General features: G+C 39.9%; 1 protein-coding gene across 2 annotated transcripts in view; it reads left to right on the forward strand.

Moving 5' to 3' along the window:
- The first annotated feature begins 3,284 nt into the window (after window positions 1–3,284).
- Window positions 3,285–20,078, forward strand: part of LOC124146969 (glutamate receptor-like) — a 73,607-nt gene continuing 56,813 nt past the window's right edge. Inside the window, exons 1-2 of one of the 2 annotated variants that reach the window (XM_046517555.2) lie at window positions 3,285–4,757; window positions 5,436–5,585. In XM_046517555.2, the coding sequence (XP_046373511.1) occupies window positions 4,661–4,757; window positions 5,436–5,585 (247 nt within the window). In that variant the 5' untranslated portion in view covers window positions 3,285–4,660. The remainder of the gene's footprint in view (window positions 4,758–5,435; window positions 5,586–20,078) is intronic. The other variant, XM_046517554.2, reaches the window with a different exon arrangement.

The raw sequence follows: 20,078 nt of genomic DNA on the forward strand, positions 1-20,078 counted from the left end.
ATTACCCTCACCCAAGAAGTCACATTATCCTCACCAGAGAATTCACATTAAGCTCACCCAAGAAATCACATTACCCGCACCAGGGAATTCACATTACCCTCATCCAAGAAGCAACAGTACCCAAAACCCGAGAGTTCACAGTATCGTCACAAGGGAGCTCACAATACCCTCACCAGAGGGTTCACAGTACCCTCACCCAAGAAAGCACAGTACCCTCTTCACCTCGAAGTACACGCTAATCTATACAGTGTATTAATCTTCCCAAATAGATGCGTATGTGATACAAATGATGTGTCTGTCGCACAAGACAATATGTCTACTTTGTTTACAAAACTAATATCAACGTTTCCCACTCATCAAGACAAAGGGAAATCTAATCTCCGGATCAAACCCCCGCACGCATGAAATTAATTCCCTGTATTTTACTCACCTCTACAAGATGCGAAACACGGAAAATGCAGAGGTAATATCTCAGATAAGGTCATTAAAATAGCAGGGTTAAAACGTGCATTATAACTCCGAGCAAAACTGACGTCCAATGTGACCATTAATTTCCACTCGAACGGGTACTCCCACGATTGCCTAAGCAACGGAGCGTTCGGTAAATAACTCCATTCGATTAAAGGCATACATCTTCTTCTGCACGGAGATAAATGGAGGAATTATTGTTTAGTTAGGGTTATGATGAAGAGACTTTTTCCTTGTTCTGACAAGTCATCCATCAAGATGTAAACAGGATCATACACACAGATCTCAAGGTCAGGCACCGATATGGGTTTTGGATCTTGTAGAATGCAGAAAAGCGTGTAATTTGGCTACGAGGTGATACACATATTTAGAATACACCTTCAAAAGGTGTCGAAATGTTTGATTTCAGATTATTGATATCAATTATCAGTTTAGTGATTAACTATTAATGTGAGCAAAACCAATTCTAACGAGCAACAAGTGGTACGTTTTTTTATGCCGATTGTGCCGATTTAGCAATATTGTAGTCATATCACGACGGATGACACCAGGCATTGGCTTCGTTGAGTCGAAACCGGGTGGAGTATCGATTGATGTAACTGTTTGTCCATTTTCTTCCTAGTGGCGTGTGTATTTTGGAAGAGGCGAAATGCCGATTGGTATAAAAAACATACATACAACAGTCGCAAAGATGGCTGATGCTTATCATTTGGACGAAGCTCTGAACATGGTTGTGGAAGCGTACTGTCATGGAGAGAAAAGTAAACGCACTTGCATGTGTACAGTGACCACGAACTTGCAGTATTGATACAGAAAATGTATATTTCTTCTCCATGTTAAGATTTTGACGTATTCAATCTACTTCTTGCTGACTTTATCGCTGGGCATTAGTCATTGTACCTGAGCTTTCGGCCAAGGGCATTCAATCAAATATTGATTAGTGGTGCTGGCAGTTAAATAATGCCATGCATTTCTACCACGACGCGGCTTGGTACGGCATGAAATAAGTGACACGTGGAGAGCGACTTGGTCAACGATGCAAGCCTGGAACATATCCTATATCCACCACCTGTTGTCCTCCAGTCATGATTCATGATCCACAGTTCACTTCCCACCCTCCACTCGTCAGTATCTGCTACCCACTACTCACCACCCACTACCAACTATTCACTACCCTCTATCCATAACCCAATACTGTAGTATCCACCATCCACTATCACCTACCCAGTCTAACTATCAACTATCTACCATATACCTTCAGCCATCCAAAACCCATAATCCACCATCTACCATCCACAATCTGCTACACACTATCCACCTTCAACTATCCAGTCAACCATCCTCTCACCACTATCCACCTTCAACTATCCAGTCAACCATCCTCTAACCTCTATCCACCTTCAACTATCCAGTCAACCATCCTCTAACCACTATCAACCTTCAACTATCCAGTCAACCATCCTCTAACCACTATCCACCTTCAACTATCCAGTCAACCATCCTCTAACCACTATCCACCTTCAACTATCCAGTCAACAATTCTCTAACCACTATCCACCTTCAACTATCCAGTCAACCGTTCTCTAACCACTATCCACCTTCAACTATCAAGTCAATCATTCTCTAACCACTATCAACCTTCAACTATCCAGTTAACCATCCTCTAACCACTATCCACCTTCAATTATCCAGTCAATCATCCCCTAATCTCTATCCACCTTCAACTATCCAGTCAACCATCCCCTAACCACTATCTATCATCAACTATCCACCATCCAGAACCAACAATGTAGTATCCACCATCCACTATCACCTACTCAGTCCAACTATCCACCATCTACCTTCCATAATCTGCTGCAAAATATCCACCATCAACTATCCAGTCAACCATTCTCTAACCACTATCCACCATCCACTATCCAGTTCACCATCCACTATCTACCTTCCATTATCTGCTATCCACTACCACACTACCACGATCTACAATCAACGTTCGACAATATTTGGAGAGTTCTTCCACCTAAATTAGCATCTTTCAGAAGAACACGAACGCGGTGGGATCGATTCTCCTCCGGACTCCCTACAGGGAGGATGGTCCAGGGTGTACGTTACATGCATGTTCCACTGCCTGTTGTCTTAAATACACATGGTTATTAAGTAAGTACTACGGAGACCTCAGGAGGTGTTTATAACATTATGATCACAGCAAAACCAGCATATTCAGTAATGGCCGTAACTTGTGTCCGATTAGCAACACCTAATAACAGCTATGGCGCAACGAGTGAATACTGTGATAACAAAATACTGAATTGTAAGTGTCGATATGAGTCCCGGGGTGGTTAAAGCGTTAACACATTACACTGTAGACCATGTTCGATTGCCTGCGCGGGTACATTGTGTTCAAAAGCTGTTCGGGTGTATGGATGAAATATCCATATTCACGTTATGAACCATAATACATAATAGGGATAAGCAGTTATTAGCTCAGGACATATATACTACATACTATATACAGTACTAGAATGAAATATCTACATTATACATCCAGTAGAAGTGTTATCGATGAAAACTAGAGCCATAAGACATATATGCTCAGTGGTGAAATAAACAACGATTTGTAACCTGCGCCGTGATATCTTCGTTCGAAATGGGGTCATTTGCAACCCACATTTAGTGGCTCTAGTAGGCGGCAGCAATAAAGTCCAAAATGTTAATCACAAATCGATTTCCCAACTCATATTACTTTGCAAATGTGGAAACACCTTTGCTCATTTCCATTTCTCTTGTAAGCCTTAACAGAAAGCTGCCTCACATACGAGGTATTTATATCCATACACATGACCGTCATGTAGATTTTGTGAAATATACAATGATGTATTGATTTTTATCCTTGCCCCAAATCAGGACTCGGATTCAACATTACAAGCTGTTTGATTGAAATGGGAGGCCAACACGCGCTGCAAAAAGGACAATTTACACCAGTAAAAGTCATCTGTTTCAATATCCCGATGTGTTGATGGGGCCGCATGGCGTCACTTACACGTGTCACTACTGTAAAGAGTTGCTGTTTGTGCCTTCGTGGTTGGCGATGATCAAAATTTTCATAAATCAAATCTCCTTCGTCGACTCTTCAGCAGTGGAATTAAAAGGCTGCCATTTGTGTGGTGCACAGGACCTGGCATGTCACGAAAGAAAACGGAAGAAATAGAGAGTCATCATTGCAGAAATGTCAACCAATCTTGAAATTCTAAGCCGCCAATTTGTTAACTGTGTCGGTGCAGCTGTCCTTTTTTTCGAAAAAACTAAAACCAACTTTATATGCCACCACTGAATTGATTTTCCATTTTTCACGAAGGAAACACTGAAAATGAAATAGCTGGAATTAGTCCCATTCAAACAGCACCTACGAACAACGTATTGGTATTGACTGGAGCTGATCATCTTCTAAATTCAACGGTTGTGTTCTGAAGGGATCACAGTCGTTTTTAGACCACTACTGGCAGTGATATTTGGATTCCAAAGCCAACGGTGTGAGAGAATCTATTGGTGCACAATCATCAAATAAGAGATAAAGCGAGAAAACGGCTCCAAAAGCATCAACAACTTGGCGTGAAATGGACATGACATAGGATCTCAAATACCTTCATACAATATTTATGTCTAAAAGCAAGGATCCGCCAAGCTGTGAAATTCCCTGGCATTCACACGTTCACTCCTCCCAGCTTGACGCGAAATTATCTTGCATGGAACCAAACATCAGATTAATTGTGTTATTTTCCTCTTAATCGTGCGGGCCGCATAAAAAGAGCATCTGCGAATCGAGATACAATACCAGCGCTTTACATAAGTTGGCTGAGAGTCTTCGACCACTCATCGTGTTCTCGACCGCGTCCTGAGTGACTGAATATCGCTGCTCAAAACCTGCCCAGACTCACTACACCACTCGCCGATCATGACGCTAGAGGATAGAGGATATTACTGGGAGCCCGAGAGGAAACGAGAGCAAACACTGTTATCGTAGACTCTCTTAATTCCATTACTTGCCTCTACCCGTGGATTTCGACCAGGAATCGCATGACATAACAGGCAGGGAACACGCATGCGCGTGGAGGACTTCCAGATTTCACACGAGCACGTTGGTTTGTTTTCTGTGACACGAATTTGACCACTGAATCGCCATTATATCGTCACGATGCCTTGGACGATGGAGCTCTGGAAATTTGGATTTACCTGGTGTGTGATATTTCTTCTTCGAACATGTGCTGCGAGAAACACGGAAATACATATTGGTAAGTACATAACTTTACTTTTTCCGATTTGTTTGAGTTAACCCTTTTTGTCCTAAAAGGAAAGGAATGGTGTATCTGTAGTGTTATATTGTTATGCTGATGTCGAAACATCTTTGTTATTTTGTGTCATTCAATTAGTTGATTAAACTAAGGTATCCCCTTCCAATATGCTATAATATGTCCTGAATGAGAACAGACGTTTCGTATACTGTATTACAGATCAAGAATCCATATCACATCACTACAATAGTACTGTGATACTCAGGTAATGATTACACAAACACATAAAGTGATTATTATTCGACAAATCTGCAATATCATTTACGAATGTGTTCCAATGGGCTTGTTGTGCTCCACAATCAACAATGCTTGATAAATCACTTGTGGAATATTAGAGTATAATCAATACTCATACGCCTACACGTGATACAGCTATAATTATCCATCTGTTTGGTGTATGCCACGGAAGCCTAAGCATGTGGAAAACACAGATTCAGAAAGGGGTGTGAACATCATGTTCGACCATGGGTTGATTCCCTGGCGCTCGCTGTTCCTGCACCACCAGCACTCCCTACAGGAACTGATGACCTTTGACATGGGGCTTCCTGTCCCATCATTTCTAATTAATCATACTGTGTGCACTACCCGTGTTTTCACACTGACGTTCTTTCTTTCCAGGTCTCATGTTTGACGAGAACTCCATCGATTTAGAGACTATAGTTGAGAAAGCAATACAGAGATATAACAATAAAACTGAGTCAATTCTACGACTAGAAAGTCATACCCGGCCAGTGAACGTTAAAGACAGTTTCAACTTTACCAATGCCGGTAAGTGGTTTTGTTCTCTCTTGGGAGACATACATCCCTGACGTTACAACATGACGTCATTAAATCCACAACACTAAAGGTATCTTCTCATATCTACAGATACCACAGAAATCTATTTCGATACAAACGCTTTGTAATTAAGTTACTATCGACAGTGGTTCAGCCTTCACGAATACTGTTTTATCACCGTTGAGATTAATATAAATTTTTGATGATATCGGAACCTCCCTCAGGGCATTAAAGATGTTGGGAAAATGACTAACCTCGGAATTACCGCTGCGGCCCTTATACTGGGAGATCAGAATTTCAATCCCCTTACGCCAATGGCGCTAATGAAAAGCATTAAAATCATCTGGGTTCCACATTTCAGAAGGGACCTAGATCCATTGTCCAGTACTGAGGAGGGCAACTATCATTCCAGGCAAGGCATCACAGAGTTGTTACTCTGATTATAACCATAACAATGCCATGGAATCGCGTTACGTTTATGCCCTCAAATTAAAAGAAGTACCGGTAAGGCGAAACAAAATGTACGTTTCGTCCAAAGCCCATAATTGGACAAAACTCGTATTCAAGCCTTTTGGTCTTTCTAATGGTTTTGGTTTACGCTTCTTTTATGCGTGCATTCGTTCAGTTTCGATTTTCTCAGTAGTCTGACACGGCCTGAAGTGCCTTGTTCACAATTGATCTACTAACAGTTTCGGGTTTTTGTGTTGATGCCAACTGCCTTTTAATTTTACTCGACGTGGGCAACATTGGTTTCCCCACCCTGGTCGTTTAAGTAAGAAGGCACCTGACCCGGCCGTGTTAGAAACAGATCAATTACTATCATTATAACATCCCAGCCACAATCTCTGAAATTAATCATCGGGATGATATACGTCCCTCTTTGACCTGACAAGGTATTTTGATTTCTACTGAACAATATTTCGCGATCGCAATATTTAATGCCATAAGCAGGTTTTCGTTGTTTCTGTGTTAGAATTTAATAAAGTGTGCGTTCTACTGACGTTCATTGCAATGCAGTAGAACAAATCGTATATTATTACTTGACGTTACTAGTTTATTTCATAAAGATTATTCATATTAAAGCATGATTTAATTCTATCTAATCAGAGTTTGCTTCGTTTTCATTCCACAAAGTGATTAAATTCATCGTCTAAATTGTGTCCAATCCGTACATCATCCTTGAACATTTTTTTATAATTATCAAGGCGTTCTTGAATCACATCTTTTTACACAAATTCAACCATAGTACAATCATTTCACGAAAATTAATGGCACTTCAACTCGAATGTAACCCTAATTCATTTGAAATCATCGATTTTATTTAAGTGTTTGATAAACCAAACTGATTCATTCAAAGCTGTTTTGCAATGATCAAGGACTTGGAAACTTTATCGCATTTTTCCATTCACAACGCTTACATTGATTAATCAATTCTACATTCATAAAATACAGCCTTGTTGCCCAAGCCTCAACTAAACACTATTTGAGTCTGACCAATCACTGGATTCCTTTACGTCATTTAACATCGGCAACTCACTTTATATAAATCACATAACAATTATCATACCACGATCAATTAACTGCCAATAGGTAGTCAAGTACGCATTTATCAATTAAGGGCTGAGACTAGAGCTGAAATGCCTCATATTTGGAGAGTTTCTGGTACAGTGATGTCCACATTGCTCTCGTTAAACATTAAATATTGGGAAATATACATCAAACACGAAACCTTCACAGTCAATTTGTCACATATTCTTTGGTCTCTAAAAAAATGGTATTAAAGTCAAAAAAGAATTTCTTGGTTGCTGTTCATTTGGCATTGCCTTTTGCGAATTTCCTTGTGCGTTTCCTTGTCTTCCGTTTCTTTCATGATAACAACTTTCTTTGTCTTGGATTATTATATTTACCGTGGCAACTACTTGTTTGTCTATTTGATAGAAGAGTCTAAATAATGATTAAGATGATTTAGACGACTTGGCAATGAGTGCCCCCCTCAATTAAGATGAAGCAAAGTTCATGCAATTCATATTGTTTATGGATATATGACGTGGACGCAGACGTTTGAGGACAAGAAGAATTCACAAGATTTTGTAACATAAATTTGTATTATATATATGATGCAAAGTATACTGGGCATAGTGAAGATAAATGTCCTTTGGTCTCCATTACCAGATGCATAAAAAACTCAAAAACTTAACCACTAATACCTAAATATTATTATGACAGTTAAGTACAATAATTCTGTTGTGGTTTTCTGTTGAAAATAATGCGTTTAATGCTTCAAATTGACTCTACATTTCAGTCCAAACAGCCATAAGTCACTCCAAAGGTTCAGATAAATATATATATCTGTCTAAGTACACATGAAGAACAGAAAGCGCTAAGCTTATTACAGAAGTTACGATCTCCTTGCTTGTAATAAACTGTGAGAGAAGTCCATATATAACATTGATGTCACAAGTGCATTGCATTGATGTGAACTTTTCTTCTTGTTCTCTCACATGTACATGTAGGATGGTTCTCAAACAAATCAACATCGCTTCTTTTTTATTTGAACTGGCATTATCACGTAACGACTGTTGGCGAAACATTACACCGAAACTGACCCTAATATATCGCATCATAGCATTGGGTCTCGCTTTGAGGTATTGACGTCAGCGCTATTGAACGTTACAACTTAAATGATACCACGTTAATCTGGACGGTGTCAGACTGGATTAGAGAGTTTCTTGATTAATGACCCATTGAGTATCGATGCAAAAGTTTTTTGTTTAAATCGGTAAATCTTTCGAGTGCAAAAGATTCCCTTTTAAAAGCATCAGATAATGTGCGAAGCATCTCTTTTAGTTAAATAATGACACTCTGTAATCTGTCTGTACAGAGCACTTCTTTCAAACTAGTAGACAGTTTATTTTAACCATATGCATCCTTGATTAATGAAGGACAATATTATGTTAATGTTAAAATTATTGTTTCGTGTGTTTTTGATGCATGGTGTGGTATATTTGTGAACAACTCGACAATTCGCTGTGAACAGTTGTGTCCCTGAGGCGTTTCAGGATCCAATGATTGTGGGTGGGAATCTCAGACTGGCCCTGCTTAATTATGAGCGTTGGTTTATTAGTTAACGGTGGTTAACGTACAGGACATAGAAAAGTCACTTACAGTTTCCTCGAAGGTCAAACTGAAACGCTGTGAAGTAACGGAAATCTAGTCCCTCAACGTTAAAAACGGAGTTAAACCCAACTCACTCACCCACTCACTACAACAGCAATGAACCCAGTCCTACCAAACTCACTTAAGATAAGGATACATTTAGATACCGCAAGGCAATTACTGATCTCATTTTGACATCACTATCGTTCGTGGAAATAACCTAAAATGCCAGCGTGTTTATGGGAACCTCGACCAATGTGAAATGGGTCGAATTCAGTGAATAGACATTAGAACTGAAGTCAAGTCGAGTAATAAAAATATAATTACTGTCTTTGGAAAAAAAAAGGTTATGGAAAAAATAACAAGTCACTGTTAACCTAGAATGTAATGAATCTCTGAATGTTCAAAGAGGTGCACAGTTTCTTAGGGTCGTGTATGACTTCTGTGCTTCACTACGTAAAGGAGATATGAAAGGCATAGAGAACGAGATTGCTAAATAAAAACTTAAAAGAGTGCATTTCACCTGTGTATATTTATTTGAAACTGTGTACATGTGAGCTCATTCCATTCTTTTGTCATATAAGGCAAAGAGTATTATTATAATTATCAGCAGGTCAGTAGATGCATTTTGCTCAGCTTTCAGTTGTCGAGGAATGGAATATGTTCTTTGACCAAACACACATCTTCTGACTTAAGACTCAGATATCAATGCTATGTACATTTGTTGTTCCCAGTAGTTCCGAAACTTTAAACCATGATCTGTTTTTCATCTTGGTGTGGATGCGCGTGTACGGGACAGCAAATAACATCTGGGTTTATCCGTTGCAAGATCCCAATGGTTTGGTGTTACTTTGCTTCGATTCCACAAAACGAACTCTCTTCAATAACATTAACGTTGTGGCTAAAAGCGTACATAATGAACTTTGAAGATTTCACAGATGATCGTAAAATGCAGTACGCTTGCTTTGTATCAATACGATTAAATGGTTACATGCATTGTTTGAATGTGTTTGATGTGAAGTTGTAAAAGGATACCTCCATATCTGATTTGGAACTTCTGGATCGAGTTTTATAAACTTTTATGGATTAGACAGATGCCCATATAATCGTTCTGTTTCAATGAGTTATGTCACGTGAGGTCGGGCCTCTCACTGTCAACCAAGCCCTTGCTAGATACACTGCTGTGTTCACATTCACATCTCTAGTGCATGGGTCGGGCCTCTCACAGTCAACCATGCCCCGACTAGATACACTGGTGTGTTTACATCCTGATGCATGTAAGTGGATCAATTCTCCCACTGTCAACCATGCCCCGACTAGATACACTGGTCTGTTTACATCCTGATGCATGTTAGTGGATCAATTCTCCCACTGTCAACCATGCCCCGACTAGATACACTGGTGTGTTTACACCCTGATGCATGTAAGTGGATCAATTCTCTCACTGTCAACCATGCACCGACTAGATACACTGGTGTGTTTACATCCTGATGCATGTAAGTGGATCAATTCTCCCACTGTCAACCATGCCCCGACTAGATACACTGGTCTGTTTACATCCTGATGCATGTTAGTGGATCAATTCTCCCACTGTCAACCATGCCCCGACTAGATACACTGGTGTGTTTACACCCTGATGCATGTAAGTGGATCAATTCTCTCACTGTCAACCATGCCCCGACTAGATACACTGGTGTGTTTACACCCTGATGCATGTAAGTGGATCAATTCTCTCACTGTCAACCATGCACCGACTAGATACACTGGTGTGTTTACATCCTGATGCATGTAAGTGGATCAATTCTCCCACTGTCAACCATGCCCCGACTAGATACACTGGTCTGTTTACATCCTGATGCATGTTAGTGGATCAATTCTCCCACTGTCAACCATGCCCCGACTAGATACACTGGTGTGTTTACACCCTGATGCATGTAAGTGGATCAATTCTCTCACTGTCAACCATGCACCGACTAGATACACTGGTGTGTTTACATCCTGATGCATGTAAGTGGATCAATTCTCTCACTGTCAACCATGCACCGACTAGATACACTGGTGTGTTTACACCCTGATGCATGTAAGTGGATCAATTCTCTCACTGTCAACCATGCACCGACTAGATACACTGGTGTGTTTACATCCTGATGCATGTAAGTGGATCAATTCTCTCACTGTCAACCATGCCCCGACTAGATACACTGGTGTGTTCACATTCCTGATGCATGGGCCGGTCCACTCACTGATACCCATGCCCAAGGTTAGATCTACTTGTGTGCTCCCATTCTTGATTATCACGGTACAACCCATTAAATTAACCCCTGATTATGTTCAGTTCTAGTCATTCTACTTTTATTCATACTACTGAAACCATGTGACACCCCTCTCACTATCTCGACAATTCGGTATCAATCGGGACATTCTGTTCTTTGTTCCGTTTGAGGAGACTCTGGAGTCCCTTTCGAGGACGAGTCTAATCAAGTGTTAAAGATTTGTGTCTAGGCTAGAACGGGAGCGTTCCCGAGGAATTATTAACAGCTATCAGTTACCCCCATCTACTAAGTCTATATATATATACCTAGAGCTGTTTCATAAATTTGTCAAAGACAACCTTAGAAATAATGTCAAATGAACAAAAACAAATGATCATATCAACCACACGTGGATTATAGAAGGACAAGGTGGTCTCAGCTACACATAGCGTGTCTATATGAATAAGCAATAGTGTACATGTGCTTCAGTTAAACGGTAGATAGCCGCTAGTTAAGCACAAAAAAACATGAGTAGAGCGTCTTGCCACAGTGACAGGTTGTCGTCTTTGATCGTGAACGGCTGAGTCGATTTATGTTCTGTTTTGAAGCTTTGGCTTTCCCCGCCCCCGTCCTTGGCGCTGACAAACGTTAGAGTTCAGCAAACTTAAAAAAGACAACGAGCTGACAAAAAGCAGGCAAGGATTGCACAATTGGATTTTGATTGGAAGTATCAATACTTCGTTGAGAGCTCCATCACCATGTTCTTCAGGCTTAGCCTCTGGACTGTACTTTGGCCTTTCTTTATACTGTTTCACTTGCTTTTCTTTCCGAATACTAGTAATTGTTTCCCATTTTTTTATTGGATTTTTGTTTTGTTTTGGCAACATCAATACATCTCTTGTTTTACCTTCGCCTTTAAAATAATAAGAAGGAATCGTTGACACATACGCAGACACAAATTGAATGGCTTTACCTTATATGGTAGCTAACGCACGTCATATAGATTCGCTGCTTTGCGTTGGTTATTGCGTTTCCACAATAATGCGTTACGTGCATGCGCGTAGATCTGTTGCTACATTATCGGGTTGCGTGAATGCGTGTACGTCCGTCTCTACAATATCGAGTTGCGTGCATCCGCGAATGGGTGTATCTACGAACGATGATCAGTGTCATGTTGAAGTAGATCAATGCAGAGCAAATATTGCCAGTGAAAATGTATCTGTGAAATTGAGCACATACATGTGGAACAAATTTTCACTGATTCGAAGAAATCAAGTTGACCAAATGATTACATTTACATATCAGGGTGTGTTATCGTTAATGTTAGAGGCAGACCATCTTCAAGTTCTTGAAAAACATAATTATGTTTCATATTGTTGGAAAATATAGAATTTGTTTTCCACACAAAATACATTGTTGTAATGAGTTGGGTTTTTTCGAAAAACTATTTTGGCTCATAGATTTAATCCAAAAAAAATATCTAGTTGTACAACTGTACACGAAACTCAAAACAAACTCCCAGGTCCCCCAGAATCTCAAATGATTGGGAACATTTTTACCAGGAAATGTATACCGGATCTGAAACACTTAGAGAAATGGGGGGAACAAAGTCCCCGGTCGTGGAACCATCATCTTCGTGAAACGGGTCCATGGTAATAATTTCCCCAGAGAAAATAGTACAAAGGAAAATTTTCACTACAAGAACAGATCCTATATGGCATAGGCGTGTTTCTACAATATCGGGTTGGATGCATACGGAGATACCTGTCTCTACAATATCGGGTTGTATGCATACGTGGGTACCTGTCTCTACAATATCGTTTATGCGTGTACACCTGTCTCTTATAGACTTAATAACTCGACAACAACCGGTATTGATATATACAGTCACATATCGATAAGTAGAAGCCGAAAAACCAGAAACAATAGCGGGAAAGTAGATTCATTTGTTTGTCCCGACTGCATCCTTATTCATTTATTATTATTTGAAGCAGGATAACGAGAATCGTAGTGCACTGCGAAGCAGAACACTTCCTCGATCCAAGGAAATAAAGCCAAAGTTCAACTAACAATGATTTCTTATGCCAAAAACTCCCGTTGTTGATGCTGATGGCCTCAAAATCACGAAACGGTACGTCTACTTCAGTGACCCTGGTATTTGCAGGTCTTACTCGTCATTACTTACAGTAAAACAACGCATTACTAAGAACATATCCGCGTAAATGGTGTTAACCAGAAGTAAGTGATCAAAAAAGTTGGAAACTCCCTTGTCGGATAAGTGACAAACAGGATAAGTGGAGATGTTTGGCTGAGTGCCTTGATTGACCACTAAACTTGTGTCGTGGGATCGGGATCACAGACAAGTAAATGCGAACTGTTGCGAAATAGCAGACTCGACATTAAATAATGTACAGTAATTCAATCCACATCCCTAACACTTGAAGGAAACTGTCAATACTTAGTTACTTAAATATACAACATAATGTTTGCCCGTGATATTGCTGGAATATTGCTAAATTCCGACGTCAAACAATACTTACTCGAAACAATTCACATGTACCTAATGTTACGTAATGATTTGTTGTTTGATCCACATTATGTTTTATAAATACAAATATTATTTTGTTATTAACAAGTAAATATTTCTTTTATCACGCAAAGATAAATGTTTGCACTATGTGAAAGTCAGTCGTACGTTTAACGAATGACTTAAATGCTTCAAGTGACATCAAGATCTTTTACCATGCAATAATTCCGTCTGAGTGGGTAAAATCTCATCCTTCAGTTTCTGATCTTGAATTCAAATCCGTGATTAATCCCGATTATAACCCTTGGTCTATCATGACTATAGACTAACTCGAGAGCTTCATAACTATGAATTAGAACAGGAGACATGTATTGCTTCCAGATGACGTGAAAGCAATTCCAGAACGATATTTCACGCCAGAAATCTATAATCTCCGGTGCGAATCCCGGTTTGCCACGATTACATTTCTAGGTTTGTCAGCACCATACCCGAACTCATGGCTTTCACCAAAGTGGTAACCATATGAGACCTGCATCACTTCGGGCTTTCCCCCCACATTAAGCTGACACGCCGTGACATAACTGGAACACTGCTCCTCAAATCCATGACTAGCCCCGATTATGGTTCTTGGTCTGTCAGGACAAACCACTGCACGAGCATTTCGTACACCTGCAACAGTCTTCACCCTGTATAACTGAACGCTTTCCTTCCACGTTAAACCGACTTGTTAGAACATCACTTAAATACTGACAGTGTTTAAGGAACGTCAATGCCTTAGCCTCCCACTCACGGGTAGAGATACAGACTCAGGGTCAACAACCGTGCGACACACCGCTCACAAGGTCCAAGTTTGAGTCCACCGAGGCAGTGCTGCCGATTAAAATGTTGACATCAGTCAGCACCAATCCACGTCTTGTCGACAACATCGGTCCTTGCATGTATGGCGCCATGTGCTTGAAGTAAAAAGAACGTCGTTGCTTACATAACTCTGTGATTACAGTGTAAATAATTGCCGTTGCTTATATCACTTGATTTTCTGATTTGTTTACAGGCGGCCGTCGCATGGCAAGAAATACTGCGACGCCAGGCAACAAACATTTACTTATAATGCAACTTGTGTGCGTGTTGGATGCTACCGGTATAGCTGGGTTTGCTTTCCCATTTTGCGAACACCTGGTGTCATCACTGATTTTAAGTGATCCATTAATTTCATTTTCACCGCAGTTTTACCTTTTACGCCCTATGGAATCTGTTTCGAAGGAAAGTCGTGTTGGCAGTATAAAATTACTTTACTATAGAGAATAGTCACAAAAACCTCTCGGACACCAATAAATATTCTATCCATCGGTTGCGCAGTCACGGACGAAAATATTTTACTTTCCTGCTTCACGAAATGATCCTAACATGATATTGAGCAAGTATTGATATTCTTGTCATCTATTTCAAACATCCTATTTTATCAGTTGTTGTAGTCTAATGTTTGTATTAACTGTTTTATGCACTGTTTTATCGGATCTATTTATTTTCCATCATGACGACGACATTGTATCCTATTCTGGCGTCAAGGCATCCATAGATTGACTTAATCAGGATAGAAAGAGGCGGACCAGTGTATTAAATTGCCATTCTTCAAACAAAATATCATAATTCTTGTGTTTCCTACAGTACGCACTCTTGGCTATTTATAAGATATAAGATTACTCGAGGCACTTAAGAACAACAGAAATACATTGCAATATTATACTCATCCAAAAATTACAAAACTCAATGCTATGTTCACCAAATGACGATGAAGCCAGTTTGCTAATTATCAGCCTCCATCTGCAGCTGTATCTGAACTATAGTATTAAATGTCACTTCAGTGATTCGTCATCTCCGTGAACGACACCGCAGACTTGCGGACGGTCACACAGTAATTTGAAACCGAAGATTACCGTCGAGCACTCGTCGTTAGCTGGGTATCATGATGGCAGAATACTATTTCTTTTCTTGGCATCAAGTTCCTAATGCTCGGTTTCATATATGGTACTTTAGCGTATTAGTTTTGCCTTAAGACACATGTGAATGTCAAAGTATGCCTGTTTGCTTTCGATCATGTGTTTGTATCGAAAACAAGATTTGCAAATGTGCTTGTTTAAAATACGATGATCTCTGATGATCAGCTGATTTCCTTTCTTCTTCTTCAAGGGCATTACAGTAAACTACGGTTATAACGAACTCAAAGGGACTACTAATTTTAGTTCGTTATAACCGTAGTTCGTTATAAGCATATATACAGCATAACTACAGCAAATAGTCGGGACCAAAACGTAGGTTCGTTATATCAGTCAGTTCGTTTAACCGTAGTCTACTGTACATGTATATGTAGGTGTCATAACAGTTCCTGAGATTACACCTGTTGTGCCGGATCTACCAGTGCAAAGTGATTTCTGCTCAACGGCAATCGCAGGCTTATGACCAAATCAATGGCCAGATGGCATGGATAATCAATCTTTAACTACGCGTGATAACGGGTTTACTATCTTCACCGAAACGTCGCTACACGTTTAAAAAGGTTGATCATCCATACCGTTTGGTCATTAGTCTACGATAGCCAATGAGCAAAGATCATTTTCGCTATTACTATAACCAACTTCTAATTGTCACTCACGGATATTTAGATGATAACCTACAAGCCGTAATGAGTTACAGATTATCTGACTGAAGGTATCATATGCTATATAAGTGTATATTACACTTTCTTTGCCTTTGGCGTATAGATTTTATACCTTGTGAGATACAATTGAGCATGCTCTTTCTACAACGATTTTATAGAACGTCATACGGCTGTTCCGCAGAATATGTTTGATCAAGGTTACAACATTCAAGACCTCACTAAAGCTTTCAAAACGTTTTATTATAGACATATGGAGGACATTTCCAACTCATCAGTGATAAAAATTATGTCTGATGAAGTTCTCTATTTTGACTTGAACCTTATGTTCCCATGTTTTTTCAGGCGAATACTTGACTTGTCTTTGCATGTGTTCGTGACTGGTGGCACCGTTGGTGCAGGATGCGCTCACTGTTTCGGGAACCTCTGGTATCATCATCACTTTATAGTGATCCATAAACACATGTTCCTGATTAAGTCGGAATTGTACAAGCGGTTCTGCTTATAACAGATATTTCTTATGACTATGGAAATTTTAGGGGTTTGTCGCTTTTATTTACTTTCTTGGTGGAGGTACGTGAGGACTGGGGTTTTGTATCGAGTTACATATCTTTACAGCTACATCTACAAAACCAGATATTTTTCTATTTAAAACTATGAGCCTGAATTTTCTTTAAGAAGACACCCTGCAACAATGTAACTTTTTAGGCGAATTTGTTTCCTTTTTCATCGGTCTGAAGCATGATTAATTTTTTCAAGAATATTCCCCCAGAATATGAGTGAGTGACTGAGTTGGGTTTAACGCCGCTTTTAACACTATTCCAGTTATATCACGGCGTGTCAGCTTAATGTGGGAGGAAAGCCCGAAGTGATGCTGGTCTCAGACGTTTACCACTTCGGTAAAACCCACGAGCACGGGTATGGTGCTGACAAACCTAGAAACATAATCGGGGCGAACCGGGATTCGAACCCAGTCATAGGTTTCTGGCGTGCCCACCAGAATATGAAATGGTCATTCCCTTTGTTATAGATCCAACTTCTAAAGGCCACTCAAGCATTTTCAAAGCTAATGCAAAACGTCAACCTCACCTACTATACAGCCTCAAGTGTCTACCGAAACAGTTTCAAGTAGGCATAAAATGACAAGAGTGATGGAATCTTTTTTGAATGGATCAGTAATGACACTAGGTGTAACCTCGCCCTGCTCTACCGTAGCACCCACCACTAATCCAATTTTCATTCAGAAAGCACGAAACTCCACCTAAAGATCATGATTTAGAAGAGAACTGCACACCAGGTTGACAAGCTACGAGTCATATTTGTAACCCCTGGAAGTCTATCACACATTTTCTGGTGTGACTTAACCTGGCTTTAGATGGAGAAACATTTATTGAAAAGCTTGGTTGCAAACATAATGAGTCTTTCGATGACATTTGAATATAATGGTATGCCTAAAAGCAATTGGAAATGTTGACACCATTAGCTGGAGTTGGTGGTATAGTGTTCGACATGAAGGAGAAATTCACGATTGGAAATTTAGATCAAACTGGTCCATCTTGTCGTTACAGAGGCTGCCGTGATTTGAATTTCTATATACAGATCCAGATAAGATACTGACTATAGTCACTAAGACGTATCGGAATGATGGCACTACATTCTCTCCCTTGTTGTTGGTTGTTTCTCGCCCTTGATGCCTGTTGACGCAGTTTAGTGTTCTCCAAATGTCGTGTATCGGTTTGATCTAACGATGTATACAGAGTCATTGTAGGAATAAATGTGCTACGGCCTCGGCCTGTAGACTTAAGATCATATCGCTGAACATAGGGGAAATAAGTTAAATAGATTGCCTTTTTATTACATGTCGAATATCGCCCACGATAAAAGGGCTATATTCCAGGCATTGCTGCACGCAAGTCTGTACTTCTGGCCGTCTCTTTCTCATAGTCGTATTTCTTACATTACATTTGTTATTTTACTTTTCAGGTAATAAGCTTTAAAAAGTTACTTCATGCACATGTTTATGCATCATGTCACACTATATCAATACACAATCCTCCTATGTTTCAAGTTGGAAACGTCTCTGTGGGTTATGACGAAAGCGTCTGTGCACTTCCCAAATATACTCGCGTTTGTTTCGCAGATGTGTTGAAATTGGCGTTCAATATTAGTTCACTCATAAATGGTGTGTGTGTGTAAGCGCGCGCGTGCGTGCGTGCGTGCGTGCGTGCGTGCGTGCGTGTGTGTGTGTGTGTGTGTGTGTGTGTGTGTGTGTGTGTGTGTGTGTGTGTGTGTGTGTGTGTCTGTGTATGTGTGTGTCTGTGTGTGTGTGTGTGTGTGTAAGCTTGAACCCATCCGGACTTATACCAGTTTTATGGTGCCAGCCCACCATGCCAGAGTTTAACATGGATAACCTAAACAGACACATTAGTCTCGGTGCCGACCTGTCCTTGTTTTGTATCCTTAATACCGGGTGTGTCAGGCAGGGTAACACCAAGTACCATCTTTTAACACTTGATATGATGGGACCAGATGATCGAAATAAAAGCTACAAAATACTTCTCAATAATGATAATAAAACAATTCAGACCGTATCATGAACATGTTTTCAGGAATGACTATCATGACTTCATGAATGTTCGCCATTGTTGTATTGCACACATCAGGCGAAGTAAAGCAATGATGATCGCAGAGTGTGGGCGGATAATACTACAATAAGTAGAGACTCCTACCAGATGTCAAACGGTTTTTCAGCAAAATAGAACAAAGGCAATGTGTTTATCCAAGTGCAATTTTTAAGTGATTGATATTTGCGATTCTGACATTGCTGAGTAAAAAGCGCATTTTATTGATGTATCCACACAGCATGATTAAATAGAACATTAACAAGAGTTTATGTGGCTAAAATATATTCTCTTGGTAATATGAAGCTGTCACTGTATCCCCTTTGAAACACATCTTCAATAAGAACGTTTCAATAAATGTCTGTATCGACATACAGCCTCATTTAAAATTAATAAAATTCCAGTGACTTCCTTGCTTCAATGTCCTTTTTCATGTGAGTGAGTGAGTGAGTATGGTTTTACGCCGCTTTTAGCAATATTCCAGCAATATCACGGCGGGGGACACCAGAAATGGACTTCACACATTGTACCCATGTCGGGAATCGAACCCGGGTCTTCGGCGTGACGAGCGAACGCTTTAACCACTAGGCTACCCGACCGCCCCCTTTTTCATGTGAACCGGGGCGTGTGGAGACATACGCACAAATATTTAACATGACGCTATTTACAGCATTAGCCAGACAATGGGTTTGCAAATGGTTCGGCATCGTTTGGCTCGCCCAGTCAGTGTCAGTTTAAGCTGTATGATGTCTATGGCAGTAATCTTTTTTCGGTAACCGTAGTCGTGTAACAGTGAAGGTTTATGATGTACGAGTGATGAGATAAACCTTAACGTGCTAGATGGAAGGTGTTATAATAGAAATATTAACATGTCACAGGGCAGGTGTTATGACACATGGGTGCCATGTGACAAGAGAGGTTATAAGACACACATATATATACCTGTCAGCTGAAATGAGTAGTGGTTAAACATGTGCAATGTTCTTGACATGTAATGAAATTATATAAACATAACACAAAATGGATACGACATATGGTAGATTTCCTGGATGATATCACAATACATGGTATTTCTATCCAATATTCACTTCTGATATTTCGTTTTCGTTTGATACTGTTACTTCTTTCACCAAAATATAAAACGTCAACGCCAGAGAATAACCAGTCTCGATTATCCACCGAAACAGATTCCACTGGTCGCAGAAGGCAAGGTAGCTTTAACAAATGTATGAATGGATATCAATAAAAGGTCATGTATTAAAACTACATGTATTT

This window comes from Haliotis rufescens, unplaced genomic scaffold (genome assembly GCF_023055435.1).
Source record: "Haliotis rufescens isolate VD_foot unplaced genomic scaffold, xgHalRufe1.0.p SCAF_7, whole genome shotgun sequence".
Lineage (NCBI taxonomy): Eukaryota > Metazoa > Mollusca > Gastropoda > Lepetellida > Haliotidae > Haliotis > Haliotis rufescens.